Here is a 25,871-nt window from a genome sequence, read left to right as displayed (position 1 = left end):
AGAGAGAGAGAGAGAGACCAGGCATCTCACAGAATGAACGGGAAGGATGGAAATCCAAATCCAGAAATGGGCCCAGATCCAGGGCAGGTAACTGGCAGGACTGCCACCAAGACCATCCGACCAGAATCAGCAGACCCCACCCAAGCATCCACTTCGGCTGGCACCAAACATCACGTGTACCTGTAATCTGTAGTAACTGCACTTCCCACAGACATCCAGAATTTCCCTCCAGAGCAGATGCATACCACTCGTAGACCAGCCAGTAGGAGGAACTGCAAATTTGCCCAACCCAGTCCCCGTATGAATTATGCATGTGAACACACACACATGCATACGCACACACACGTGCACGCACGTACATACACGTAAGCACACGCGGACAGAGCAGACACGTGTGAAGCCTCCCTCCACAACCCCGCCTCTCAGCCCGCCCGATTTCAGCACAGCCGTGGTGGACAGCTCCATGTGCCCATGCCTGTGGCTTTTCACCAAAGTGTTCTTGGCTTCTCTGATGTTTCCTCCCAGTTACTTCCCCAGGGCAATATCCAACCAACTGGGATGGACGCCAGCAGATAAACGCTCCGGCCACCCCATCTTCCAGCGAGACAATTCTGAGGTGCCTTCTGCACAGCTCCAAGGACGGATGAAGCCCCCAGGGACCCCCTCCGTGCAGCTTTATCAGCCTCTCCTCCTTCCCTGCCCCACTTTCCCCACCTCACACTTCTGGTTTCTGCCATCATCTCCCAGATGAGCCACCTGGGCCCCAATTCCTTGTCTTAGGATCTGCTGGGGACCTACACGTACATCTTATGCTCACTTGTGCACCAGGCAACGTTCTTCACAGAAGAAGGTTAGGGCCTTGGACTCCCCAGCAGGTTGGAAGTTGTGTGGAATATAAACCCCTAATGTCCCACCAGACCCGCTTATTAGTGCCCCGAGCTGGGACGGAGTTGAGGCAGACTTCAGTTTGGGACACAAACTATGCTTGGTAGCGAGGCTGACACATAAAATCAGCACCTCCCTTTCTCTCCCCAGATCTCTTGAGGCAGGAAGAGTCTGCTCAGGAGACCAGGGAAAACCCTGAGCATTTCAAACAGAGGAGAGCTTCCCCAGTGGTGCAGTGGTTGAGAATCTGCCTGCCAATGCAGGGGACATGGGTTCAAGCCCTGGTCCGGGAAGATCCCACATGCCGCAGAGCAACTAAGCCTGTGCACCACAACTACTGAGCCTGCGCTCTACAGCCCGGGAGCCACAACTACTGAGCCCACGTGCCACAACTATTGAAGCCCACGTGCCCTAGAGCCCATGCTCCACAACAAGGGAAGCCCCCGCTCGCCACAACTAGAGAAAGCCCATGCGCAGCAACGAAGACCCCATGCAGCCAAAAATAAAATAAATAAATAAATAAATTTATTTTTTTAATTAAAAAATAAATAAATAAATAAAACAGGAAATTTAGGTGGGAGGAAGAGTGGCCCAAGATGGACACAGCCATCTGGACGTGCCACATCGCATCTGCAGGCCGGTGTGCTTATTCTGGGTATAGTGCAAAGCCATCAAAGCAGAAGGTGGGGATGACCTGATTGGTGTGTATTGAAGGCCACTCTGGTTGCTATGGGGAGAACGGATGCGTGGGGCAAGAGGGGAGACTGGGAGGCCAGTTAGGAGAGTATATTGCAATACTCTCCAGGTCAGAAGCCATGGTGGTTTGCACAGGGGTGGTGGAATTTGAGACGGAAAGAAGTGGACAATTTCAGACTATAGTTTGGAAACAGAACCAATGGGAGTGTGAACTACTGTATCTCCTTAGCCTGTAGAATCAGGACCTTAGCTATAAATGGCTTTCTAGGTAACTGTTCTTTTGTAGAAAGCGGAAGTGGTTCGTTAATGTCACACATGCAATAAATAGGAGAATAAACATAAGTGAAACAAAGACATAAGTACATACATACATAAAAACAGAGGAAGTTTAATCCAGGGAAGGGGCGACTCCATTATGTGTATCTGAGAAGTTCAATCAAGATTAGCACAAATTTTATATGTGGAATCTAAAATAGGACACAAATGAACCTATCTACGAAACAGATACAAAATCAGGGACGTAGAGGACAGACTGGTGGTTGCCAAGGGGGAGGGGAGTGGGAGAGGGTAGGAGTGGGATTTTGGGATTAACAGATACAAAGTGGTATATACAGGATGAATAAACAAGGTCCTACTGTATAGCACAGGGCACTATATTCAATACCCTGTGATGAACCATAATGGAAAAGAATATGAAAAAGAATGTATATATATGTATAACTGAGTCACTTTGTTGTACAGCAGTAATTAACACAACATTGTAATTCAACTATATTTCAGTAAGAAATAAATTTAAAAATAGATCAGCACAAGTTTGGGATTGATATATACACACTGCTATATACACACTACTATATATAAAATAGATCACTACTAAGGACCTACTGTATAGCACAGGGAACTCTACTCAATACTCTGTTATGGCCTATATGGAAAAAAAAAATCTAAAAAAGAGTGGATATATGTATATGTACAACTGATTCCCTTTGCAGTACACCTGGAACTAACACAGCATTGTAAATCAACTAGACTCCAATAAAAACTGAAAAATAAATAAATAAAATAGATAACCAACAAGGACCTGCTTGTAAAGCACAGGGAACTCTACTCAATACTCTGTAATAACCTAAATGGGAAAAGAATTTGAAAAAGATACACGTATATGTATAACTGAATCACTTTGCTGTACACCTGAAACTAACACAACACTGTAAATCAACTATACTCCCATATAAAATAAAAATTCAAAAAAAAAAAGACTAGCGCAGGAGGAAGCTGCTAGACCCCTAGTCTAGAAGGACAGAAGGAGGAAGTAATGGTCCCAGAGCCAGGGACCAGGGTCACCTGAAGAATGACAGAACCACAGCGGGTTCATCCATCAGAAGTGCAGCTGCTGCCATAGACACCGTAGCCGCCCGGAGGAGAGAGCAAAGGGGTGGAATACACCAGGTGCTCCCTTCCCCTTGCCCTCCGGCCCTTGGCCAGTGCCTCGCACCGGCTGCAGCCAGCTGAAGGGAAACTGAGACCTGCAGGGCCAGCCCTCTGTGATACAGGCAGAGCAAAGAAAGCTCCAGAACTGGATCTGAGGGCAAGAGCCAGGCACCACACTCCAATCACCGTGCTGGGGGTCAACCCACAGATCCCTTCGGTGCCCGGAAGGAGGGGCTGAGTTCCCTGCCCACTGTCGTGGGTGGAAGGGTGGCTCCCCAAAGACAGGTGCCCCCAGAACCTATGCGTGTGACCTTATTTGGAGAACATAATTTGGAGAGGACGTCAAGATGAGATCACTCCGGATAAGGTCGGGCCCTAAATCCAATGACACGTGTCCCTATAAGAGAAAAGAAGACACAGAGAGACTGGAGAAGGGAGGACCACATGAAGACACAGGCAGAGACGGGACCCGCGGAGCCATGAGCCAAGGAGCACCAAGCATCGCCAGCCACCACCAGAAGCCAGGAGAGGAAGTGATGTATCCGCAGTTAAATTGAAAAACCAATATCACTTTCCATAAAGAGGAGAAACCCCTAAAATAAGTACAATAAAAACAATGTTACTGAATTCTAGCCAGCCACTGCTGCCTGCCAAAGGCTCCCAACCTGGGGCGTGGACTTGCATTGTTCAAAGAAAAACCAAAACCAACCAACAAGGAGATCAGCAAGTGGTTAGGGGATGCAAGGGACTTTGGAGCATCAAACAGAGACTATCTCCTTGACTGAACCAGGATAGAAAGAGGAGGCAAAAGGAATCAACTTTCACTGGATAACTCAGTGTTACCTAAGCACCTATGTTTAGTACTTGAAAACCTACACTCATCTCGGGTGTAGCCTGAAATAACTTTTCCCCTGAACTCGTAGTTCCCAAAGTGTAAGGTACAGACTGATTTTATGTGGTATCTAAGATGAATTTAAAGGGAAAAGTCATTCCAGAACCTGGTAACTTTTGAAGTAAGTGAAACAACAAAATTAAGAACTCACGGGAACACAGAAAGTGATTGAATTTATGTGTGGGTCTCACCGAAGAGTCTAACCGCTTTCTCCGGACTCCAGCGTTACTATGGGAACATGAGGCGGTGGCCAAAGTTTCTAACCAGGTGTGACAGAATGTGATGTACGCTCCTTAAAGGCAGCCTCTGCCTGCTCACCAACCCCAGGATGCTAATTATGTAACGTAGCTGACATCCACATTCCTGAGTCCCAATTTAATTTCTTCATGTCAGTTGACCTTCTTTCAGGATAAAAGCAAAGAGGTGTTCCTCTCTTCCTTGACTAGCTATAATTAACTCCAAAAATACTTGTCCTCTAGCAATGAAGGACTGGCATTGGATTGAGATCAAATAATAAGGCAAGGCATGGGCACTCCTTCTCCCGTGGAAACTCACCCCCATCTCCTAGTCTTTGAGTGCCTGTTGCATATTTAAATGAGCTTGTCCACGGTGATCAGAGATTAGATTCAGAGTCTGAGACCAAGTTTCTTAGAGAAAGCGACAAGGAGCTGGATTATTCATACGTGCATACACACACAGAGGTGGCTTTTTGTGTGTGTATCTTAGCTCAAATATTATAGTACATCGTGTGCAATCCAGCTGCAGTCCAATTTCTGACACAATTTCCATAATAGCAAAATTTACGTACAGATGGCAAATAAATAAAACTTTTCTGCCGCTTGGTCTGCCGTTCTTACGGTCAGCAAATCCTATTAGGGACTTTATTAACCTGCTCGGTGATGGAAATGTTATATCTGATCTTATGGATTTCAGCTGTGCAATCCAGTCCTGCTACAAAATGAAATTTAACTCTCGACATGCAACATGAAGCCACCAAAACTGAGGGTTTTTTTTTTTTCTTTCTGTAGGCAGCGTTGGAAATAGCCACTCTTTCTCATTTCTCTCTCGAGCCACAAATGGTCTCTTCTTGCTCTCCGTTTTCTTGAACAGTACATAATTGCAATTAGCCAGCGACCCCTGAGGGAGACTAATTGACCAACACACATGATTGCCAAGCAAGAGTGAAGACTCCTAGACACACCAGAAAGAAAGAGAAGCATGGGGGAAGGGAGGGGGCTTCTGAAATGGAAGAGGCATTAAGAAAGCGTGGCTGAAACTCCCAAGAAGCCCCAAAGGAGGTCTCCTTCCACGCGTCTGCCTGTTTCACATTGAACCCTGGCAGGAAACATCTAGGACTCAAGGGACTAATTTACTGGTTAAAACCAGCCACCTTCTACATCTACACAAGGAAAGAAACGTGTTTGTGAGTGAGCTAAGAGCTTCACCTCTCTGCAAACTCTCACAAGAATTCTGTAGAATATTGGAGAATTTCCTGTGCCCCAGGAGAATTTAAGTGGAAACGTCATATCCCACCTAAGAAGGATGAGGCTACAAGGAGAGGACTTTGGGGAGTAAGAAGGTCTTGGTAAGATCTTTCCTTTTGCCCTAACAATGCTCTTCACACCCAAAGTCCAGAGCAAGATCCTTGTGGATCAAATATCTGTCAAGCAGAGACCCCAATAAATCAATCCAACCCCAAAATAAAAATCTGTGCTCTCGGAAGTCTGAAACTGATAATGAAGCAGAACGGAAAACAAAGGAGTCATGAAGGACAGTTCAAGGATCAGGGAAGGTAAGAAACTTCTGAACCACCAGCTAATTCTATTAAAAGTTATTTGTTTTCCATTGTAGAGCACTGAACTCGTTTTCTAGGGGTGCCATCATAAAGTACCACAGACTGGATGGCTTAAACGACAGAAATTTATTTTTTCACAGTTCTGGAGCCTGAAAGTCCAAGATCAAGATGCCATCTGGGTTGATTTATTCTGAGGTTTCTCATCTTGTCAGTGGCTGCCTTCTTGCTGGGTCCTCACATGGTTTTTCCTTTCCGCATTTTAACTCTCTCTCTCAATAGTCAGATTCTAAAGTATTGGGGGTGGGTTGTTAAGACTTCAACATATGGACTTGTCGGGGACACAGTTCGGTCCATAACAGGCGTCCACCCACGAGTTAACTGCTGTATCTGGGATGGCAAGGTGTGTTTGTTCCCCACTTACTGAGTCCCAGTGACAAGCCAGGGGCATGTCCCTGCCTGCATGAAGCCAGCATGCCAGTGTAGGAGAAACAGACAAGAAATAAGTGAACAAACATTGATAAGTAGCCTGGTTTATTTCAGGCAGCGATGAGTGCCAGGAAGAAAAGAGGCTGGAAAAGAGAAGCATGGTTGGCATTGGTGACCATTTAGAAATGGTCCGGAAGGCTTATCTTAAAAAGGGATACTGTATTCAGGGAATTCCTGGGCGGTCCAGTGGTTAGGATTCTGTGCTTCCACTGCAGGGGGCCAGGGTTCAATCCCTGGTTGGGGAACTAAGATCCCACAAGCTATGTGGCCAAAAAATAAAATAAAAAATAAAAAGGGATATTCGAGGTAAGAAGTGAAAGGTGATGAGGAGCCAGCCTTGCGCACCATGGGGGAGCATTCCAGGCAGAACAAACAAACAAAATGCCCTGAGCTGGGAGTAGACGTGGTGGTTTCTGGGAACCGAGAGACGGGACAGGTAGTTGGAACGTAGTGAGAGATGAGGAAGGAGAGGAGGACCCGGTCTTGATCAACATTCGGTCTGTCCTCCTTATATTATTCCCTGCTTCCTTAGGTCACAATCACGATCACCGTAAATCTGCAACAGGAAAGGTGCCACTTTACTTTTCTCCTGCCATTTAACCCAATCAGAATTTCAAATACTGTGTATAAAGCATCCGCAGCGGTGATCCTCACCGATGCAAAATGGGTATCTTTATTTTTACTCCTTCCCTCAGGAAAAATGTCTCTGAACATTGATCCTGACGTCCCAACCCCAAGGGCAGGCAGAAAGCGCCTTTGGCTAAACCCACCAGGGCACGAGTCCCGGGAAAGATTTTTGATTTCCCATTTAGAGGGAAACCGCCCATGGATTCATGAGATAACAGGTGCAGCTGTGTTGTCATCAGTGAAGAAAAATCATTACTTGGGACCCTGGAGGTAAATGGCAAGTTTTCTTATTCTGGATTTCAAATTTAATTCGACTCAAGGGAGACTTCAGGAACTCTAACAGGCTGCCTGTTAGTCCTCGCCGAGGACACAGACTGACAAATCAGCAGTCCCCAGCTGCAGGAGCGAATAAGCAGACACTGACACAAATTCAGTTAATTGCAATGTGCTGGGATCAAGGCTAGATCAGAAGTGTGAATAAAATACTCCAAGAACATGGAGGCGTGCCTGGTGAATTTCTTGCAAAAAGTTTTGTGGATTTAGACCACCTAGATAGAAAGAAATGCAATTTAAAAATCTAACCTTAAAATTATGGATTATAGGGTTCACCATTACATAATTCATTATCTTCCTCCTTCCTGGCTTTATGAAATTCATCTAAATGACAGTGAATGGTAGTCAATCTTACCGTAAAGGAGGTAGAGACTGTATTTTCATTTTTAATGGAATCAACAGAGAGATGAATAGTACACTACACTTTTATTGGAAATCTAATGAAACTGGCACCAAGCAATACTCCACCAATCAGGATGAAAGAATCACAGAGTGTAGTTTGCATCTCTGATGAGTACTGCCCCTTGGCATTTCTCTACAATTATTTACTGCCCAAGTCATTGGCAGTTAACTACAAAACGGTGAAAGAGCGAAATGAACCAGCTTCACATTAACGAATCACGTGGATCAGATGTACTGTGCACACAATTACTTATTTTTTTAAATAAAATTCTTCACCACTCTAAAGTGAGTGGGCACCCAGTTGTGTCTTGGAACTCTACAAGGTACACAGAGGAGTTCTTTTTGGCCCTGGGAAATCAGCCCCACCAGGACTTTGAGCTTTGCTTCCGCATTTAAACACATACAGGCTCCCCTCAGCTTTAGGGAAAAGAATCCTCCTGATACCCCAGGTCCCCAGTTTACTCTCCGGCTTCTCCTCCTCTTCCCGGCTAAACGCTGGAAATGACGTTGAAAGACACTGGGCTCCCTGTATTCATCAAATCATGGGTGGCAGATACTGCTAACTGCTCACCCAATATCCATCCTCCATTTCTTCCTCATCAGGAAAACCCTGATCTGGGGTGAGGAGACTGGCATTATGCCCAGTTAAACACCTACAATTCCCTACTCACCATGGATGGATTTGATCATGAGAACAGTTTGGCCATTGGGCATTAATCAAAAAATGCTGACTGATGCTTCTGGAAGATCTCCCTAAAGCGAGGCAGGCTCAGGTGCACATGACTTTTTTGCCCCTCTCCCTCCTGCCTTCTCCCTCCTGCCTTCCTTCTGCATGGAATGTAGACATGATGGCCACCACTGCAGCAGCCATCTTGTGACAATGAGGGAAAGGCCAAGGGAATCATACAATCCTTGATGCTCTGACATCCTTGATCCACCAGACTGATACTTATCTGTGGAAGTTCTTGCCTTTCCCTAAATCTATCCCTGTCTTGGTGAGGTCAGTGTTCTTTGGGATTTCTACTACATGTAGGTGACCTTAATCTCTAACTAATATATCTTATCCCCAAACCCCTGCAATCTAGCTTTTATCCACAAGAGTCCATTAATCATCTTATTAAAGTCACCAGTGGCCTCCAGATGTAAAATGCAAAGGATAATTTTCATTTCCTTGCCTGATCTCTCAGCAGCATTCACCTCTATTGACTCTCCCGTGTGTTCTGTGTCTTCTCTCGGTGTGTGTTACATCACATTCTCCTGGTTTTTCTGCTCCTTCTCTGGATGCTCTTCTGAAGACTCTCCTCTTTTATTTGTCAAACTATTAAATGTTGGTGTTCTTCAGGACTCAGTCACAAGCCCTCTTTTCTCCTCAGCATTTTTACTGAAAAAATCTCATCCTTTCCAAGGCTTCCATTATTATGATCAAACTACTATTATGATCAAGACATCTAAATTTTCATCTCCAGGAGAGACAACTACTTTGAGTTTCAGACCCATGTTTCTAACTACCCTTTCCACCTCTCCATCCAAACATCAAACTACAATATCTGAAAACAACATTTCACTTGATAAATTTAATAGCTAAATAAAGATGACAAAGGAAAGATTCAGTGAACTTGAAGACAGGTCAAGAGAAGTTATCCAATGTGTATAGAACAAGAATAAAGACAGAAAAATATTAATAGAGCATCAGAGAACCATTAGATAATAGCAAATGATCTCAATGACAGCCTACAATTGACATGCAGAGGAGCGAGGAAATGAGACAGAAAAAAATATTTGAATAAATAATGGCTGAAAAGTTCTCAAAGTGGATGAAAGATATAAAAGCACAAATTCAAGTACACAACAAACCCAAGGCAAGACAGACATGAGAAGGCCATGCTTCTGCCCATCATAGCCAAACTGTTGAAAGGCATATAAAACAAACAAACAGCAAAAAGAAAACAACACACTCCCTACAGGGGAACAACTCCATGCGTGACTGTCTTCTCACTAGCAACTATGGAGGCCAAAAGAGAGTGAAACAACATTTTTAAAGTGCTGAAAGAAAAAAATAAATCTGCCAACCCAGAATTCTATAAATAGCAAAAATACTCTTTGAGAATGATGATGAGATAAACACATTTTCAGATAAAAGGAACTCGCTGCCAGAAGATTTGCACTACAAAAAACTTCCAACAGAAGTCCTACATATTGAAGAGAAATGGCAACAAATGAAGACAGACCCGCCAGCAGAAGGGAATGAAGGGCATCAGAAATGGCAAACAACTGGATAAATGCAAAAACCTATTTTGTTTTTTGCTTTTTCCTCAATTTTTTATACTACACAAAACTATTTAAGGCAAAAATTATAATACTGTCTTCTGGGGGTTTTAACATATTTTATGTTATGGAATTATATAAAATAACTTTAGCTTTCAAGGACACGGGTGGTAAAATGGACCTACTATCTATCTACATTTTACTAGAAATGACACACGAACTCAAAGTAGACTGTGAAAAGTTGTATATATATCGCAAGCCCTGAAGCAACCATTAAAAATATAATGCAAGAGAATGCAGCCTATAGAAAAGTTAACCTAGAATTCTTAAAAATATTCAAATAATCCCCAGAAAGGCAGGAAAAGAACAGAGAAACAACAAACAGGAGGAGCAAATAGAAAACAAACAATAAAATGGTGACCCCAAATCTAACCACATCAGTAATCACATTAAATATTAATGCAATAACCTAATTAAGAGACAGAGATCATCAAAATAGATAAAAATACAAGACACAATTATATGCTGTCTACAAGAGACACATTTTAAGTATAAAAACACAGATAAGTGAATTTGGTAAGGTTGCAGGATACAAGCTCAATACATAAAAGTCAATTGTATTTGTACATACCAGCAATAAAAATGTCAAAATGAAAATAAAATCAACAACTCCATTTATAATATCATTAAAAAATAAAATATTAAAGAATAAAGTTACCAAAGATGTGCAAGGGGCTTCCCTGGTGGCGCAGTGGTTGAGAATCCGCCTGCCAATGCAGGGGACACGGGTTCGAGCCCTGGTCTGGGAAGATCCCACATGCCGCGGAGCAACTAGGCCCGTGAGCCACAACTACTGAGCCTGCGCGTCTGGAGCCTGTGCCCCGCAACAAGAGAGGCCGCGATAGTGAGAGGCTCGCGCACCACGATGAAGAGTGGCCCCCGCTTGCCACAACTAGAGAAAAGCCCTCGCACAGAAACGAAGACCCAACACAGCCAAAAATAAATAAATAAATAAATAAAAATTTAAAAAAAAAAAAAAGATGTGCAAGACCTGTTCACTAAAAACTACAAACTATTTCTGAAGAAAATTAAAGATGGCAAATAAATGGGGAAATAGACCATATTCATGTATTGAAAGGTTCAATATTGTTAAGATGGCAATTCTCCATAAATCGATCTATAGATGCAATGCAATCCCAGTCAAAACCATATGAATACTGAATTCTAGCCTACGATGCACATACTGAACTATTTAGAGGGAAGTGAATAGATGTCTGCAATTTACTTTTCAATACAACAAACAATAAGATGGGTTAATGGATGGACAGAGGGATTTGACTGATGGACCAATACGTGGTAAAGCAAAAACAGTAAAATAGTAATGGTAGAATCTAAGTGGTTGGCATGTGGATTCTCACTATAAATTTCTTTCAACTTTGCCATCTGTCTGAAATTTTTTATAATAAAATATTAGTGAAATTATAATTATGGAATATTTCCAACACCTAAAAGAGTATGAAGAATAATAAAATGAACACATAAACACCCATATCTCCCACCAACCAGATTAACAAATAAAACATGCAGACATAGTTGAAATACCCGGTGTATCTTCAACCCACATCTCTTGATGCTAGTGTTTATGATGTTCATGCATATTTCATGCATGGACTACATATGAATGCGTTTTTTTTTTTTTTAAAGAAATTCACGTTCTTTTTTATTTATTTATTTATTTATTTATGACTGTGTTGAGTCTTCATTTCTGTGCGAGGGCTTTCTCTAGTTGCGGCAAGTGGGGACCACTCCTCATCGCGGTGCGCGGGCCTCTCACCATCGCGGCCTCTCTTGTTGCGGAGCACAGGCTCACAGGCTCCAGACGCGCAGGCTCAGTAATTGTGGCTCACGGGCCCAGTTGCTCCGTGGCATGTGGGATCTTCCCAGACCAGGGCTCGAACCCGTGTCCCCTGCATTGGCAGGCAGATTCTCAACCACTGCGCCACCAGGGAAGCCCATGAATGCGTTTATATACAACAAACAGAACTGCATTGCACGTTTTAAAACTGTATCCTGCTGTAGGTATGAGCTGGCAAATTGCTTCGTTTTTTCCCCTTAGCCTTAGATTTTTGAGATTTGTCCAACAATGGTAGCATGCCTTCATTTCCATGTCTGTAGAGTATTTCTTTATATAAATATTTAACTGTTTATCCATTCTCCTCTGATGGATATTTCAGCTAAATCATCTCAAGATGTGGTCTCTCTGAGTGTAGTGACGAGGGGCTCAGATTCCGAGAATGGAAAGACCTGGGTTCCAATCCTGGCTTCGTGTCCCTTGAGGAAGTCTCGTATCTTTCTGAGCTTCAGCTTCTTCATGTGACAAATGGGGGTGGTCTTCACTGAGGACCACCAAAAGGAAGTAAATAAGATGGATGGATGGAAAGCACTTAGCACAGTGTCTGCCTGACACACGCGAGTGCTCAATACCCTGAATCAGAAGCATAAAGAATGGGGCAGCCCCGGGGGGACAGCCAACCCCATTTGGCTCCGGCCCCATCAATACTACCAAGTACGAAAACTCCTAGCTGTCCTTCACAGGGTTAAATTTCTGAAGAGGAGACAGACCCTAACATGGCAACCAGAGCCTCACTTTCAGCCAGGGAAGCACGTCAGGCAAACCTTCAAAGGTAGCTGAAGCGGTATCCAGAGATCTTCCTCCCTGACCACCTCCTTGGCTGACTCTCCACTGTGCCCAGCGGGGCCCCAGCAGGTCTCAGGAGGGGCTATTCACAGAAGGGTGTGGGCAGGGCAGAGAGGACTGACTAGGGATGGTGAAGCATCCCAGTGTGGGCAATACTGGGGACCCTTGTTCAGTTGAGACTGAATTTTTAACTTTATTTTACTTTAAGGAATTGAAATTTAAACACTGATACTCAGTTGTTGGAAATTCTTTAAGTATGTTTGGAACAATGTGGATCTGTGGATCTACCATATTACCCCTAGTCTAAAGGGACGAGAGGAGGGAGTGATTACTAAATCCCAGAATTACCGGAGAGGAGCCGCCAGCAGTTGCCATGGCAAGAGATGAAGGGATGTAACCACACCGCAGCCTAGCAGAGGGCAAAGAGGGGGACTAGCTATGCTGTCCCCTCTCTCTCTGTTGCTGTCCAGACTCTTGCCCAGTGCCTGCCATTGGCCAAATGAAACCAGATGATGGAGACACGTGTATGCACACACACACACACACACACACACACACAGTCTCTCTCTCTCTCTCTCTCTCTCTCTCTCTCACACTCACATACACACAGAAGCAATTATCCGATGATGTCTGAGCTGCCAGACTGGTAATGCTGTGCCTGATACATCCCTGGATGTGATGGAGCCACACCCTGCGAGCATTTCAATCAGTGCCCCAGGAACAGGGCAACCCTGAGCAGGGAGAGGAAAGAAGCCTCTTGAGGCTGGGTGCCAAGGTCATGCACCAGCCACCTGCAGACTAGCAGCCCCACCACAGATACCTGGCACAGGAGAGCAGCGGCTGATACTGCTGGTACTTGCCGCCCTCTCTATGCCCACAGGCAGGAGAAGGTTCTGGAAAGGAGAGGGCAGGCTAGGTTTCCCAGTCCATAAGACAGCCTTGAAGATAACCACCCCAACCTCCTAGCATGACTGCCAAGGTTAAAGCAACGAAACATCTAAGTGTGGCTTAACTAAATGTGCACCAAGGTTTTGGCCACCGCCCTAATCTAGGTACACTCCAGTTTTCCAGACTTACGACCTGAGATAAAGCTCTCCACACAGGTCAAAATCTCCTTTTGTTTGTTTTTGTTTGGTTTGGTTTGTTCATTTATTTTTTGGTTTGTTTGTCTTTTTATATTCCACACATGAGTGAAAACACATAGATACAGAGAACAGAGTAGTGGTTACCAGAGGGGAAGAGGGCAGGGAGGGGGAAACGGGGAAAGGGGATCATCTACTGAGGCCTGGATGGAAACTCAGTTTTTGGTGGTGAGCAGGCTATAGTGTATACAGGAGGAGAAACACAGTGTTGTACACCTGAAACTTACATAGTGTTATAAGCCAAGGTTGCTCAATAAAGAAATAAATTTTTAAAAATCCCGGGGACGTCCCTGGTGGCACAGTGGTTAAGAATCCGCCTGCCAATGCAGGGGACATGGGTTCGAGCCCTGGTCCGGGAAGATCCCACATGCCACGGAGCAACTAAGCCCGTGAGCCACAACTACTGAGCCCGTGTGCCACAACTACCGAAATCAGCGTGCCTAGAGCCCGTGCTCCACAACAAGAGAAGCCACCGCAATGAGAAGCCCCCGCACCGCGACGAAGAGTAGCCCCCGCTCGCCACAACTAGAGAAAGCCCGTGCGCAGCAACAAAGACCCAGTGCAGCCAAAAGTAAATAAATAAATTTATTTACAAAAAAAAAAAATCCCCTTTTGAACACTCGTACACTGTTGGTGGAAAGGTAAACTGGTGCAGCCACCGTGGAAAACAGTATGGAGGTTTCTCAAAAAACTAAAACTAGAACTACCATATGATCCACTCTTGGTTATATACCCAAAAAATACAAAACCACTGATTTGAAAAGATACATGCACCCCAGCGTTCATAGCAGCATTATTTACAATTGCCAAGGTACGGAAGCAACCTGAGTGTCCATCCACAGATGAATGGATAAAGAAGATGTGAGATATATAGATATAGATATAGATACAGATATGGAATGGAATACTACTTAGCCATTTAAAAAAGAATGAAATTTTGCCATTTGAGGTAACACGGATGGATTTGGAGGGCATTATGCTAAGCGAAATAAGTCAGAAAGAGAAAGACATATACTGTATGGTATCACTTACATGTGGAATCTAAAAAAATAGTGAATGAAACAAAAAAGAAGCAGATTCACAGATGCAGAGAACAAACTAGTGGTTACCAGTGGGGAGAGGGAAGGGGGGAGGGGCAAGACAGGGGTGGGGGAAAGGGTTATTATGGGATTATGTGAAATCATATGTGTGAAACTTTCGAAAATTGTAAATCACTATAGAATTTAAAGAATCTTTCATTCAATAAAAAAACAAAATCCCCTTCTGTAGCTAGAATCCTTAAGCCTCTGAAATTTACACTTGCTCCCTACCAACGTCCTTCGGAGCTCCCAGACTCCAGTGAACTTGGGAGGGAAAGCAGGGTAGAGTTGGGACCAAGCACCGTGTACTAAGTAACAGAAATACACTCACTGAATGCAGCACATGACGTTTGGAGCTAGCTAAACACGCTGCAGAGGTTACGGTTTGTTTGGGAAATAATCACCTGCCTTCCTTTCTAAGCTCTGCTGAAGCCTTAGCTCTAAGCCCTAGACTTGATCTGGGCTCTGAGATTGCAGATTTCAGAGCATCTGTGTCTACACACAGTTTCCTCAAGGGAAATCTGAGTTTTCTTTGGGGGAAAAAATTAATAAAGCCTGGATTTTGGGTGCCACCTGAGGTACCTTACTCAAACAGCTTGCTATTAAGTATGAAAGTAAGCGTTGAGATTTTTTTTTTTACTTTTTTTTAACTTTTATTTATTTATTTTTTAGGCTGCGCCGCACGGCGTGTGGAATCTTAGTTCCCCAACCAGGGATCGAACCCAGGGCCCCCAGCAGTGGAAGCGCGGAATCCTAACCACTGGACCACCAGGGAATTCCCGAGTTGAGGTTACTAACATCTGAAATGGGGGGCCTTCAGATGGGTGAGGGCTTGAAGTGCGGGGGTCTGGTTGGAGTCCTGGCTCTGTCACTTTCTGGCAAGTGCCCTAGTGCTTGTGAGCCTGTCTCTTCATCTGGAAGTAGAGGAAACAGGTAAGTTCCAGAGCTGTCACAAGGATGCACATAAGGTCTAATGGGGAGCCTGGCACGTGACTGACGCTCATTAAGTGCATGTGGCGGGAATCCCCATAGCGTGTGCGGGAGGAAGCTTTCAGGTGCCACTTAGATGCTGCTGAGAGGAGCACCAAGCATCACAGGCAAAATTGAAGCCAAGTACCTTCCTGCATTATGTCGTTTACTCTTCACGGCCATCACAAAAGACAGATGCTATTACTAGTTTCCTTATATAGGAGAGGAAGGCAAGGCTCAGAGAGGTGAAGTAACCTGTACAAGGTCACACAGCCAGGAAGGGGGAGTTGAAATACGACAGCAAGCCTCAGTGATTCTAACCCTTTAAAAAACTTGCCTTCCAAGAGTGTCCTGGGCACACCACACTCTTTGATCATACTGCCCTACCGTTTTCCTTTAACTGATCAAAACCTGCCCACTCTCCAAGCCTCCTCCTCCAGGAAGCCTGCCCTGGTTAACCCCCTTGGACTGCACTGATCTCACTCCTCTGACCTCACGTCCTGTCCACACCACTTCCTCGGGGACTTATCCTGTACCTTTGTATTGCTAGTTAATGCTCCAGGTCAAGAAAGGCAGTCACCTCAAAGCCTTCTGGACCACCTGAGTACATAGAGCATCTTCCCTCATTTCAGCAGAAAAAGTCTAGTGACTTCGGTGGTGACTAATTGCTATTGCCTCACTTCCTTACATACAAATAAGAAATGATCAGGAAGAGCCAAAATTCTCCTGTAATATTCACTCCTGGTTCAATTATTTAAAAATTCTGGGCAAGAATGATCAACAGATGCTAAAATGCAAAAGTATAACATGAAAGAGGATGTTGGTAGTCACAAAGTATCGTCCCAGATGTTATTACTAATTACAAAGGGGGGAAAGCATACTTGCAATGGAGAAACCGGAAAGATGCCACTTTAACGGGGTAACCTAAGTAAACATCACTGGTAACGAGGCATGTCAACATCACGTACCTCCCATATGACACTGAGACGGACGAGTGCTTCATTGGGATCCCTGACAAATACATACACCCTCAATCTAATCATGAGAAAATACCAGAAAAACCCAAATTGAGGAACATTCTCAGTATTCTTCAAAAGTATGAAAGTCATGAAAGAGAGAAAAAGGAAAAAAAGACTGAAGACCAGAATTCATCAGACTAAGGAAATACGACAACTCTATGCCATGTGGGATCCCGGAGCAGAAAAAGGATGTTACAGGAACACATGGCACTTTTTAATAATGTCTGTAGACTAGTTAATAATATTAGGCCCATGTTAACTTCCTAGTTTTGATATTCATACTGTGGTTACCTAAGATGTTCACATTAGGGGAAATCTGGATTTTTTTGCAACTTTTCTCTAAGATTATCCCAAGACAAAAAGTTTTAAAAAATTAAAATAAATGAAGTTTAAATATACTGCATTCTGTTTGTTTCCTTCATGGCCCTTGGCATGGGTTTTAATGATGTATAATTTTGTTTATTTGCTTGTTTACTGTCTTCCTCCTTGGAGAGTGTGAACTTGATGAGGGACGAGAGCGTGTGTGGTTTTTTCAAAAGAAAGAAGGAAAAAAGAAAAGCAAACCAAAGGTGGGCGACACCTAATAGGTGATCACAAAATATTTGTTCCATCAGTGACAGCTAGATTCGAGACTGAGGGCTCACCCACCCAACAGTCAACTAGATTTTCTGCCTCCGACCCCTTCTGAGCTCCCTTCTGCCGGTGCTGAAATGAAGGAAGATGGTGTATGTGCTCAGGGGATCTAGAAGGCTTTGGGGTGTCTGACATTCTCAACCTGGAGCATTAACTAGCAATGCAAGGTACAGAGTAAGTCCCCAAGGAAGTGGTGTGGAACAGGAAGTGACATCAGAGAAAGGACATCCGTGGGGGAGACTGAGCTGACCAGGAAGTGATGCTTCCTGGTGCCTCCTTGATCCCTGAGGGGACCCAGAGGGGACCCTGGCTTGACCTGGGTCATAGCAACGGCAGTTGTTCGATCCTGGATACTTTACAGGAAGAGCCCCAGGATCTGAGGACCGTTCAGATGGAGGGGGAGGTATAAGAAAATGGCAAAAGTCAGTCCGGTGATTAGATGTTTGGCCTGAGCAACCAGAAGGATTGGGTGACAACAGATGAAATGGGAGAATCTGGCTGAGCACAAAGCTGATGTTTCCTAAATAGCCACTTAGAGCATAAACTGCCCCCATTTAGAGATGCGGGAACTGTGGCACAGAGAGGTTAAGTAACCTGCCTAAAGTCACCCAGCTGGTACGTGGTAGAGCCAGGATTTGAACCCAGGATGTCTGGCCGCAGGGTCTACAGTCTTAACCACTGGGCTCCACAGTCTAACAGGATGAGAGGTCAGCCCAGGAGGGTCTCTACGTGAGCTGAGAAAGAGGTATTTTCATAAATCAGGGATAAAGTTTCTCAGGATCACTCTCAGCCTTGGAGACATTACAGATGGAGTAGGGAAATTTTCACAACATGTCAAACTCTCTTGGTTTGAAAGACTTACCCCGAATCCAGCCTAGCATTGCCCTGCCAGCAGCCCCCAACCCCTCCAAACCACACTTTTTAACCCTTTGCTGAAAGGCTTTTCAATATAGGGTCAGTTTTAGATACTAGCGTTTAACAGAATCTATTTGTGTTAGAGAGTAACCAATCCAACTTTTGTTCAAACTGGCCCCAATACAATATGCAGTCAGAAATAGCAATGTGACACATGAAAACTGCACACATCTGTCCCCTGTCCATACGTCTTCAGCTCTGAAATTAGATCTCAGCGAATCTTGTGCACGTTCACGCTTTGATCCGGGGCCTCATCTGAGCCGGAATGAAATATGTCACATTTCATTCATAAAAGACATGATTAAAACAGACAATCAGTTATGTTAGGAAATAACACGTTCCCCTGGGCCCAAAAACAGTGTTTTATTTTGAAAGCCTGAATACACAAAAAGACAACAGCCAGACCATATATGACAAAGTCTGACCCACAACCTTGCAGCAACCAAGGCAAAAAGCCAAACCACAGCCTCGGCAACAATCAGCCCAGAAAGGTCTGAAGTTGGTCCACGACTGCCTGCTGCCCTTTTTACGGCCTCTGCTTCCAACTCAAGGTCAACCAGAAAAAAGCCAAATACGCTCCCCAGATCCATCACATAAGATACTCACTGTTAGGGGGCCCACCCGCAGCTTCCCCAGGGCAACAATCGGAGCAGACCTGAGTCTCCCTGTTTCTATGAAAAACTTCCCCCCTTCCCCGTCTGCCCTTGAGTCTCTGCCACACACCAGTGATGGCGACTGACCCCCTTGCCATACAGCAAGCTCTGGATAAATAGGCTCTGTGTGTCCTCATTTGGGTGATCTTCGTTTATTGCCATAATTTCAGTGCAGTCTTCTCTGGCCATAAAGTACAGCGTAAGAAATAATAGTCATCTGTACTCAATATCTTGTAATAACCTATAACAGAAAAGAATCTGAAAAAGAATATATACATATACATGCATGTATGTATGTGTAACTGAATCACTTTGCTGTACACCTGAAACTAACACAACACTGTAAATTAACTACACTCCAGTAAAAGAAATGAGAACTTTATCCTTGTATAAGAATGCAATTGATAGTTATATACTGGTTTTTTAAATCAAATTTATTGTCATATCATTTACATGTGAATAAAGTTTCTGTAAGCAAACAAACAAAAAGAAATAAAAGTCCTATCTAGGAAGGCATAAAGACAAGAAACTCTAGATGCTGACCCAGAAAGATTCAAGAGGTAAAGCTCAGTCCCCACCTACACAAGCAGAACAGCCCAAAAGAGTGTTTTTTAAAAGAGAGTTCTCAACTCCTGCATGCAGACCCACACCCCAGTCCCACCGCTTCCCCACTGCACAAATTCAGGCAGGTAACCCCTAACCTCTCTGAGTCTCAGTTTCCACATTCATAAAATGGGCATGAATACTTTGTACAGTGCCCATGATAATACAATGAGAGATACAACTTGAGCCTGGCACAGTATACATAATTATTAAAAAGCATGAATTAATAGTATTGATTGCATGTATCTGGAGAAAACCATAATTCAAAAAGATACATGCACCCCAATGTTCATTGCAGCACTATTTACAATAGCCAGGACATGGAAGACGAATGGATGAAGAAGATGTAGTACATCTATAAAATGGATTATTACTCAGTCATAAAAAAGAACAAAATAATGCCATTTGCAGCAACACGGATGGACCTAGAGATTATCATACTAAGTGAAGTCAGTCAGACAGAGAAAGACAAATATCATACCGCTTATATGTGGAACCTGAAAAAGTGGTACAAATGAACTTATTTACAAAACAGAGATAGAGTCACAGATGTAGAAAACAAACTTATGGTTACCAGGGGGGAAAGGGGAGGTGATAAATTGGGAGATTGGGATTGACACATACACACTACTGTATATAAAATATTAATAGATAACTAATAAGGACCTACTGTATAGCACAGGGAACTCTTCTCAATACTCTGTAATGGCCTATATGGGAAAAGAATCTAAAAAAGAGTGGATATATGTATATGTATAACTGATTCACTTTGTTGTACAGCAGAAACTAACACAACATTGTAAATCAACTATACTCCAATAAAAAAATTTTTTAAATAGTATCAATTAACACAATAGTATGAATAACATCATCAATTATAATAAATAATAGTATCAATTAACACTTTCTGAACATCTACAGGGTGCCAGGCACCCTTCTAATTGCTTTACATGAAGCAACTAATTCACTAAATAATGCCGGTGATGATGGAGGGGATGTTTCATTTCCTGTGATGCACCCACTGACCACTTCTGTCTCCCTGACACACAGTGAATGAGTCGGTGATGCCTGCCTTCACAGATTAGAATCTAGCCCCTCTTCTAAGCGTTGCATCCCTCTTTTTTCAACACTACATCAGAGTTTTTAAATGCTCACAGGAGCCAGATAAGTGAGTGCAATGGGCCAGGTGTGGGACAATAGGGTGTAGTGGGGACTGCGGTGAAGTAGGCGATGCATGATCCATCTAAAGGGGAAAGCCACTCCCTAACTACAGCCAACTGTTGCCAAGTTACCAAATCTTCAACACTTTCCAAGTAAATGACACATGAGATCTCCCTTTTGTTAGAGGTTGGCAATTCTTTTCAATATTTTAAGGGATGCCATATGAGCTTTAAAAAGAAAGAAAAAAAAAAAAAAAACAGCATACATCTGTGGCCTAGATTTGCTATGACTACCAGTTTGCAAACTCTAGGCTAGATGTTCTTCCTCTGGGACAGTCCCAAGGCCCCACCACTAAAGGTCCTGTGGATACTACTTCCTGGAGACTGACAATTCACGATTTGACCTCTCAAGGGAAAGTCAGTGTTATAATCCATTTCAGCTCTAAAATTAACTTCTGTGGGAAAGAAAAAACTTGAGGGGTTTCTCCTCACCATGAAGATAACACTTCAGGAGCCTCTACACTGTGGATACTGGATCCTCTTCTGGTCTCAGCAGCCTCTCCCTCCCTAAATTGACCCTCAGCTCTGGCATGACTGAGCCACATGCAGCCTGGGGGTGCGGCAGCGGCCCCCTCCTGCCTTCGAAAGGCAGTGGGCCATGGGGGTGAAGGGCACAGGCTCTAGAGCCAGACCGCCGGGATTCACACTCACTGCTCCCTAGCTGTGTGACCCTGGGCAAGATACTTAACCTCTCTGTGCCCCAGGAAAATGGGGATGATAGCCGTACTTGCCTCCTTGTGTTGTTTGTTGTCAGAATTCAGTGAGTTAAGGCATGTAAACGACTTAGAACGTGGCCTGGACCATTCTAAGTCCTCAGTGAAAGTTACCTAGTACTGTTTATGACATTCCCCTGTCCTGAAATGCCTTTCCCAGCCAGGCTCCCAGACTTCCCCGACCACCAGGCCACCTGCTCTCCCTTTCCTCGAACTTCTCACCCAACAACATTCTCTCTACACCAGGGATGGCAAATAAGTTCAGTCTTAAGTGCCATACCCTCTACCGCACATGAATTGGTAGGCGCTGCCTGGAGTTCTGAGCTCAGTGCAGTAGATTAGTAATGTCTGCCACAGCAGAGGGAGTGCTGAGGTGCTGCAGTTGACTGGTCATGTCTGCCTTGGGAGAGGGAGGGGCAGGAAAGCAGAAACCATCCCTTTGCCATTCTTGGTCTACAGTGAGCGGCTTGCACTGCCTTGCATTGGAAGAATCTCTGCAGAGCAAGAACTGGGTTTTAGACCACCCCAGTCCCACCAGTGGGGTGACTAGCACAGGGCTGGGTCCACACCAGTTTCTGAATCAGTTTTACCACCAAGACTAACTCAAGGGGCTCCGAATAGGAAGCCCGCTTCCTGCGGGCTACTAAACCCACCTGGGATCTGCCAGAGCCTCGGGATCCTGTTGCCAGGCTCTGAACAAGCGCACCTCCAAACAGACGTGATCTGGTACATCAGGGCCTCCGTCAGAATCAGAAGGACCATACTGGGCTCACGATTAATTCTTATTTTTCCTCACCTGCACCCAGCAAAACAAAGCCCCACATGCACTGCAGTTTATATGTCTACCAGCTTGGTGTCTGAGGACCAGGAAACACCACAGCCTAACATTCAGTGGAGACTCCTCATGTGCCAGGCACTATTCTAAGAACTTTATTAACTTGTGTAATCCTCACAACAACCCTGGGAGATAGATCCCATCATTATCCCCATCCTACCAAAGACGAAGCTGAGGCCCAGAGAGGTTAGGTGACTTGCCCCAGGACACACAGCTGGTATGTAGCAGAGCTACTGCTACTTCCTACTACTACCCAGGAACCTATGTGAGCAAAATAAGCTAAAGACAGGTTTGTCACCCTAGCTCAGAGAAGCTCCTCACTTTCTGCAATCCTAAAACCAAGTCTTTGTCCTACAGATAGAGACAGCTGCTTTGCTTTGACAAAGGATTCTTTACTGATGAAAAGCTGCGAGGTGGGAAACACTGTCTCAGAAAGCTCCTTCATGGATTTAGAAACTGGAATTCATTTACAAGGTGTCCACTTCCAGGCATTATGGGATTCTGCCTGGCACATGAAGGGGGCAGTAAGAGGTTCAGACTATCACGTGAGAGCCTGAAGGGGACAAACTTGGACCTCACAGCCCGAATTGCTCCTCTCAAAGCAGAAGTTTTAATCCTGGCTTCACACCAGAATTATACTTAGGGGGTGCTTAGAAAATAGGGATGCCCAGGGCCCACCCCCAAATACTCTGCTTTACGTTGTCCGGCGTGTTGTTTCGATGGGTCTTATTTTATGTCTGTAAGTTTCCTCACGATGCTGGATCCTCAGCAAAGCATCAACAGCCGCTTGATAGACTAACAACCACTGATGATCAAGAGTTGATTTCCGGGCTTCCCTGGTGGCGCAGTGGTTGAGAATCCACCTGCCAATGCAGGGGACACGGGTTCGAGCCCTGGTCCGGGAAGATCCCATATGCCGCGGAGCAACTAGGCCCGTGAGCCACAACTACTGAGCCTGAGCGTCTGGAGCCTGTGCTCCGCAACAAGAGAGGCCGCGATAGTGAGAGGCCCGCGCACCGCGATGAAGAGTGGCCCCCGCTCGCCGCAACTAGAGAAAGCCCTCGCACAGAAACGAAGACCCAACACAGCCAAAATAAATAAATTAATTAATTAATTTAAAAACAAAAAAAGAGTTGATTTCCATCCCATCCAGCCCCGCAACGCCTCTTACCTAAGGGTGAAGTGGTCAGCCACGGAGCCAGCGGCCAGAGAGACCAGAAAGGTGGCGGTGTCCCCTTCCCGGACCAGGTTCAGAGGTACGGAGATGACGACGTTCTCATCCAGGCTCAGCAGGGACCACTTCAGATCGTCTTGGGTCGGGTAGACCACGACGCTCCCGATCCTCTCCAGGGCTGGAGGCGCTGGCGGGGGGCCGTCCTGGCCCGAGTGGATGTTGTTCTCCCACTTGCTGTCCTCCTCCAGGGGACACTGGCCGGCCGGGTCGGCCGGGTACAGCGTGAAGAAGAGCTCCATGGCCGTGCCGCCCAGCAGGGCCGGGATCTCCTCCTCGGGCTCCAGGTCCAGCCCAGAGCTGAACCACTCGGGCAGCACCTCCAGCTCGGCCACACACAGCCCAGGGGTCCCTTGCAGCCGACAGCTGGCCGCCACTTCCCTGGCCTCCGGGAAAGCAAACATCTTGACGCAGGGCAGCTGTTCCGCAGGGTCGCCGTCGGTCCAGCCCATCCCGGTGATGTAGAACAAGGTCTGCACTTTGGGTCTGTTGGAGTAGATGGAGCTGCCGAGGATGTGGGCTTTCAACTTCCAGTTGAAGGGAAACTGGCCCATGTTGCCAAAGGGTGCAGAGGTCAGCATGAGCTCCCGGGGGACCGTCTTCTCGACTGAAAATGGCCCATAGCTGGCATTGACCATCGGGGGGCTCCTGGCTCGGTAGATAAAGAACGACTCCGCCCGGGCCTGCAGACTGCAGTTCCGAGTGACGTCCTGGTTGGCCTCTTTCAGGAAGAAGGACTCCTCTGCGTTAGAGACGTGGAAGCTCGTGGGAAGGTAAGCAGGGAGCGAGGAAAACCTCTGCAGGCTGTCCACGATGGCGCGGCTCTCCGTCACTGCACGAGAAACGAAAGCAGAGGGAGAATGAGAGCCGCGTCCGGAGAGGTGATGAAATTAACGCAGGGCCGCCTCCACCCGTCCACACAACATACGCCCACTGGCCACGCCCATCCGACGCCTGGCTCTCCTCGCGGTGAAAGTCCTGTCATTACATAAAGTGTGTTCCGAAATAACCAGGGCAAGGGTGGGAAGGAGCCCCGTGTACCACTGATCCAATCGTCCTGTGACTGAATTACCGCCCCCTGGAGGGAAAACGTCGCACCCTCTTGCTCTTGCAAAGCCCCGAACTCAGAGGATCGTGGTCATCTCTGTTGCAATCACCCCCCAGAGAGTAGGCTGCACGCCTACCAAGCCCACTCTACAACCAGGCACTGGACCATTGTATATGACGTGTTAATGCTTGATTACTCTGATATTTATGCTTCTTCCCATCCCTCCTAGATGTGGTGTCCACGTGCATGTTTAGACGCCGCCTAATTCTTTTTGAAATGAGGGTGAAGCGATGGCTCAGCGGTCCCACTTCTAGAAATCTCTCCTTCCGAAACACGAGTGAGAATTCATAAAGATCTGTTTATCTACGAGGATGCCCACTGCAGCATCCTTTTGAATTGCAGACAAACTTATTTTATGTGCTGGAGCCAGAAGACTGGATTTGAATCCTGGCTCTGCCACTTCCTAACTGAGCAACCTTGGGCAAGTTACTTAACTTCTCTGTGCCTCAAACGTCCTCATATAAAGTAGGATATAAATATAAATGATTGTAAGGATTAACGAGTTCATAAATATGAAGTGCTTAGAACAGTGCTGACACACATAAATGCTCAATCTTTACCTGCTATCATTATTATTATTTACTACTTTAAACCATTCCAAAGGTTTATTAAGAGGAGACCAGATAAACTATACACTTTTACAGTGGGGTAACAGGCAGCTGTAAGAAAAATGAAGCAGAGCTATATCAGCATGTTTGACAAAATGTCCACAATATGTCATTAAGCATAAAAAATTATAAATGTATCACATATGATCCTATTTGGGTAATTTTTTAAGATTCTATATGTACATATGTAAATGTACATATATTTATGTTTGGTATCTATAGAATCCAGAAAGGATTTTTGCCCTTTACCACTTATGTTTCTACCTTCTTAAAACTTGTTAAGATAATCATGTATTACTTTGTTAACAAAAATACATATAAATATACATGTATATGTATATGCGTGTGTGTGTTTCTTTCAAGTGGAGAAACACAAAGAGCAAAGACCCAAGAAGCTTCTTCAAAGTGAAGACAGCCCACCAGGAACCAGGGTTGGCAAATCAGGCCAAGAACAGACAGGAATTCTTCCTTGCCCTGAAATAAACCTCTGCCCCTGGAGCCTGGCTTCCAACCAGAGCAAGAGGAAATAAACCAGGCGGTAGTGTTTACAATACAGCATCACCAGAGGATAAAAGGCAAATAAATACTCCATTGACTCTGACTCCTGGTAACATTTTTTCTGCAGCCATTACA

The 25,871-nt window shown here is 45.0% G+C and overlaps 1 protein-coding gene across 2 annotated transcripts in view; it reads right to left on the bottom strand.

Annotated features, from left to right (window-relative positions):
- Positions 1 to 25,871, bottom strand: part of TMEM132B (transmembrane protein 132B) — a 420,187-nt gene that overhangs the window by 215,570 nt on the left and 178,746 nt on the right. For both annotated transcript variants that reach the window (XM_082353216.1, XM_082353215.1), the window contains one exon: positions 23,463 to 24,354. In XM_082353216.1, coding sequence (XP_082209342.1) covers positions 23,463 to 24,160 — 698 coding nt within the window. In that variant the 5' untranslated portion in view covers positions 24,161 to 24,354. The remainder of the gene's footprint in view (positions 1 to 23,462; positions 24,355 to 25,871) is intronic.

Source organism: Balaenoptera borealis (genome assembly GCF_965194805.1).
Source record: "Balaenoptera borealis genome assembly, chromosome: 14".
NCBI lineage: Eukaryota > Metazoa > Chordata > Mammalia > Artiodactyla > Balaenopteridae > Balaenoptera > Balaenoptera borealis.
The sequence above is the reverse complement of the archived record's forward strand: the minus strand, read 5'-3'. Positions and strand labels throughout refer to the sequence as shown.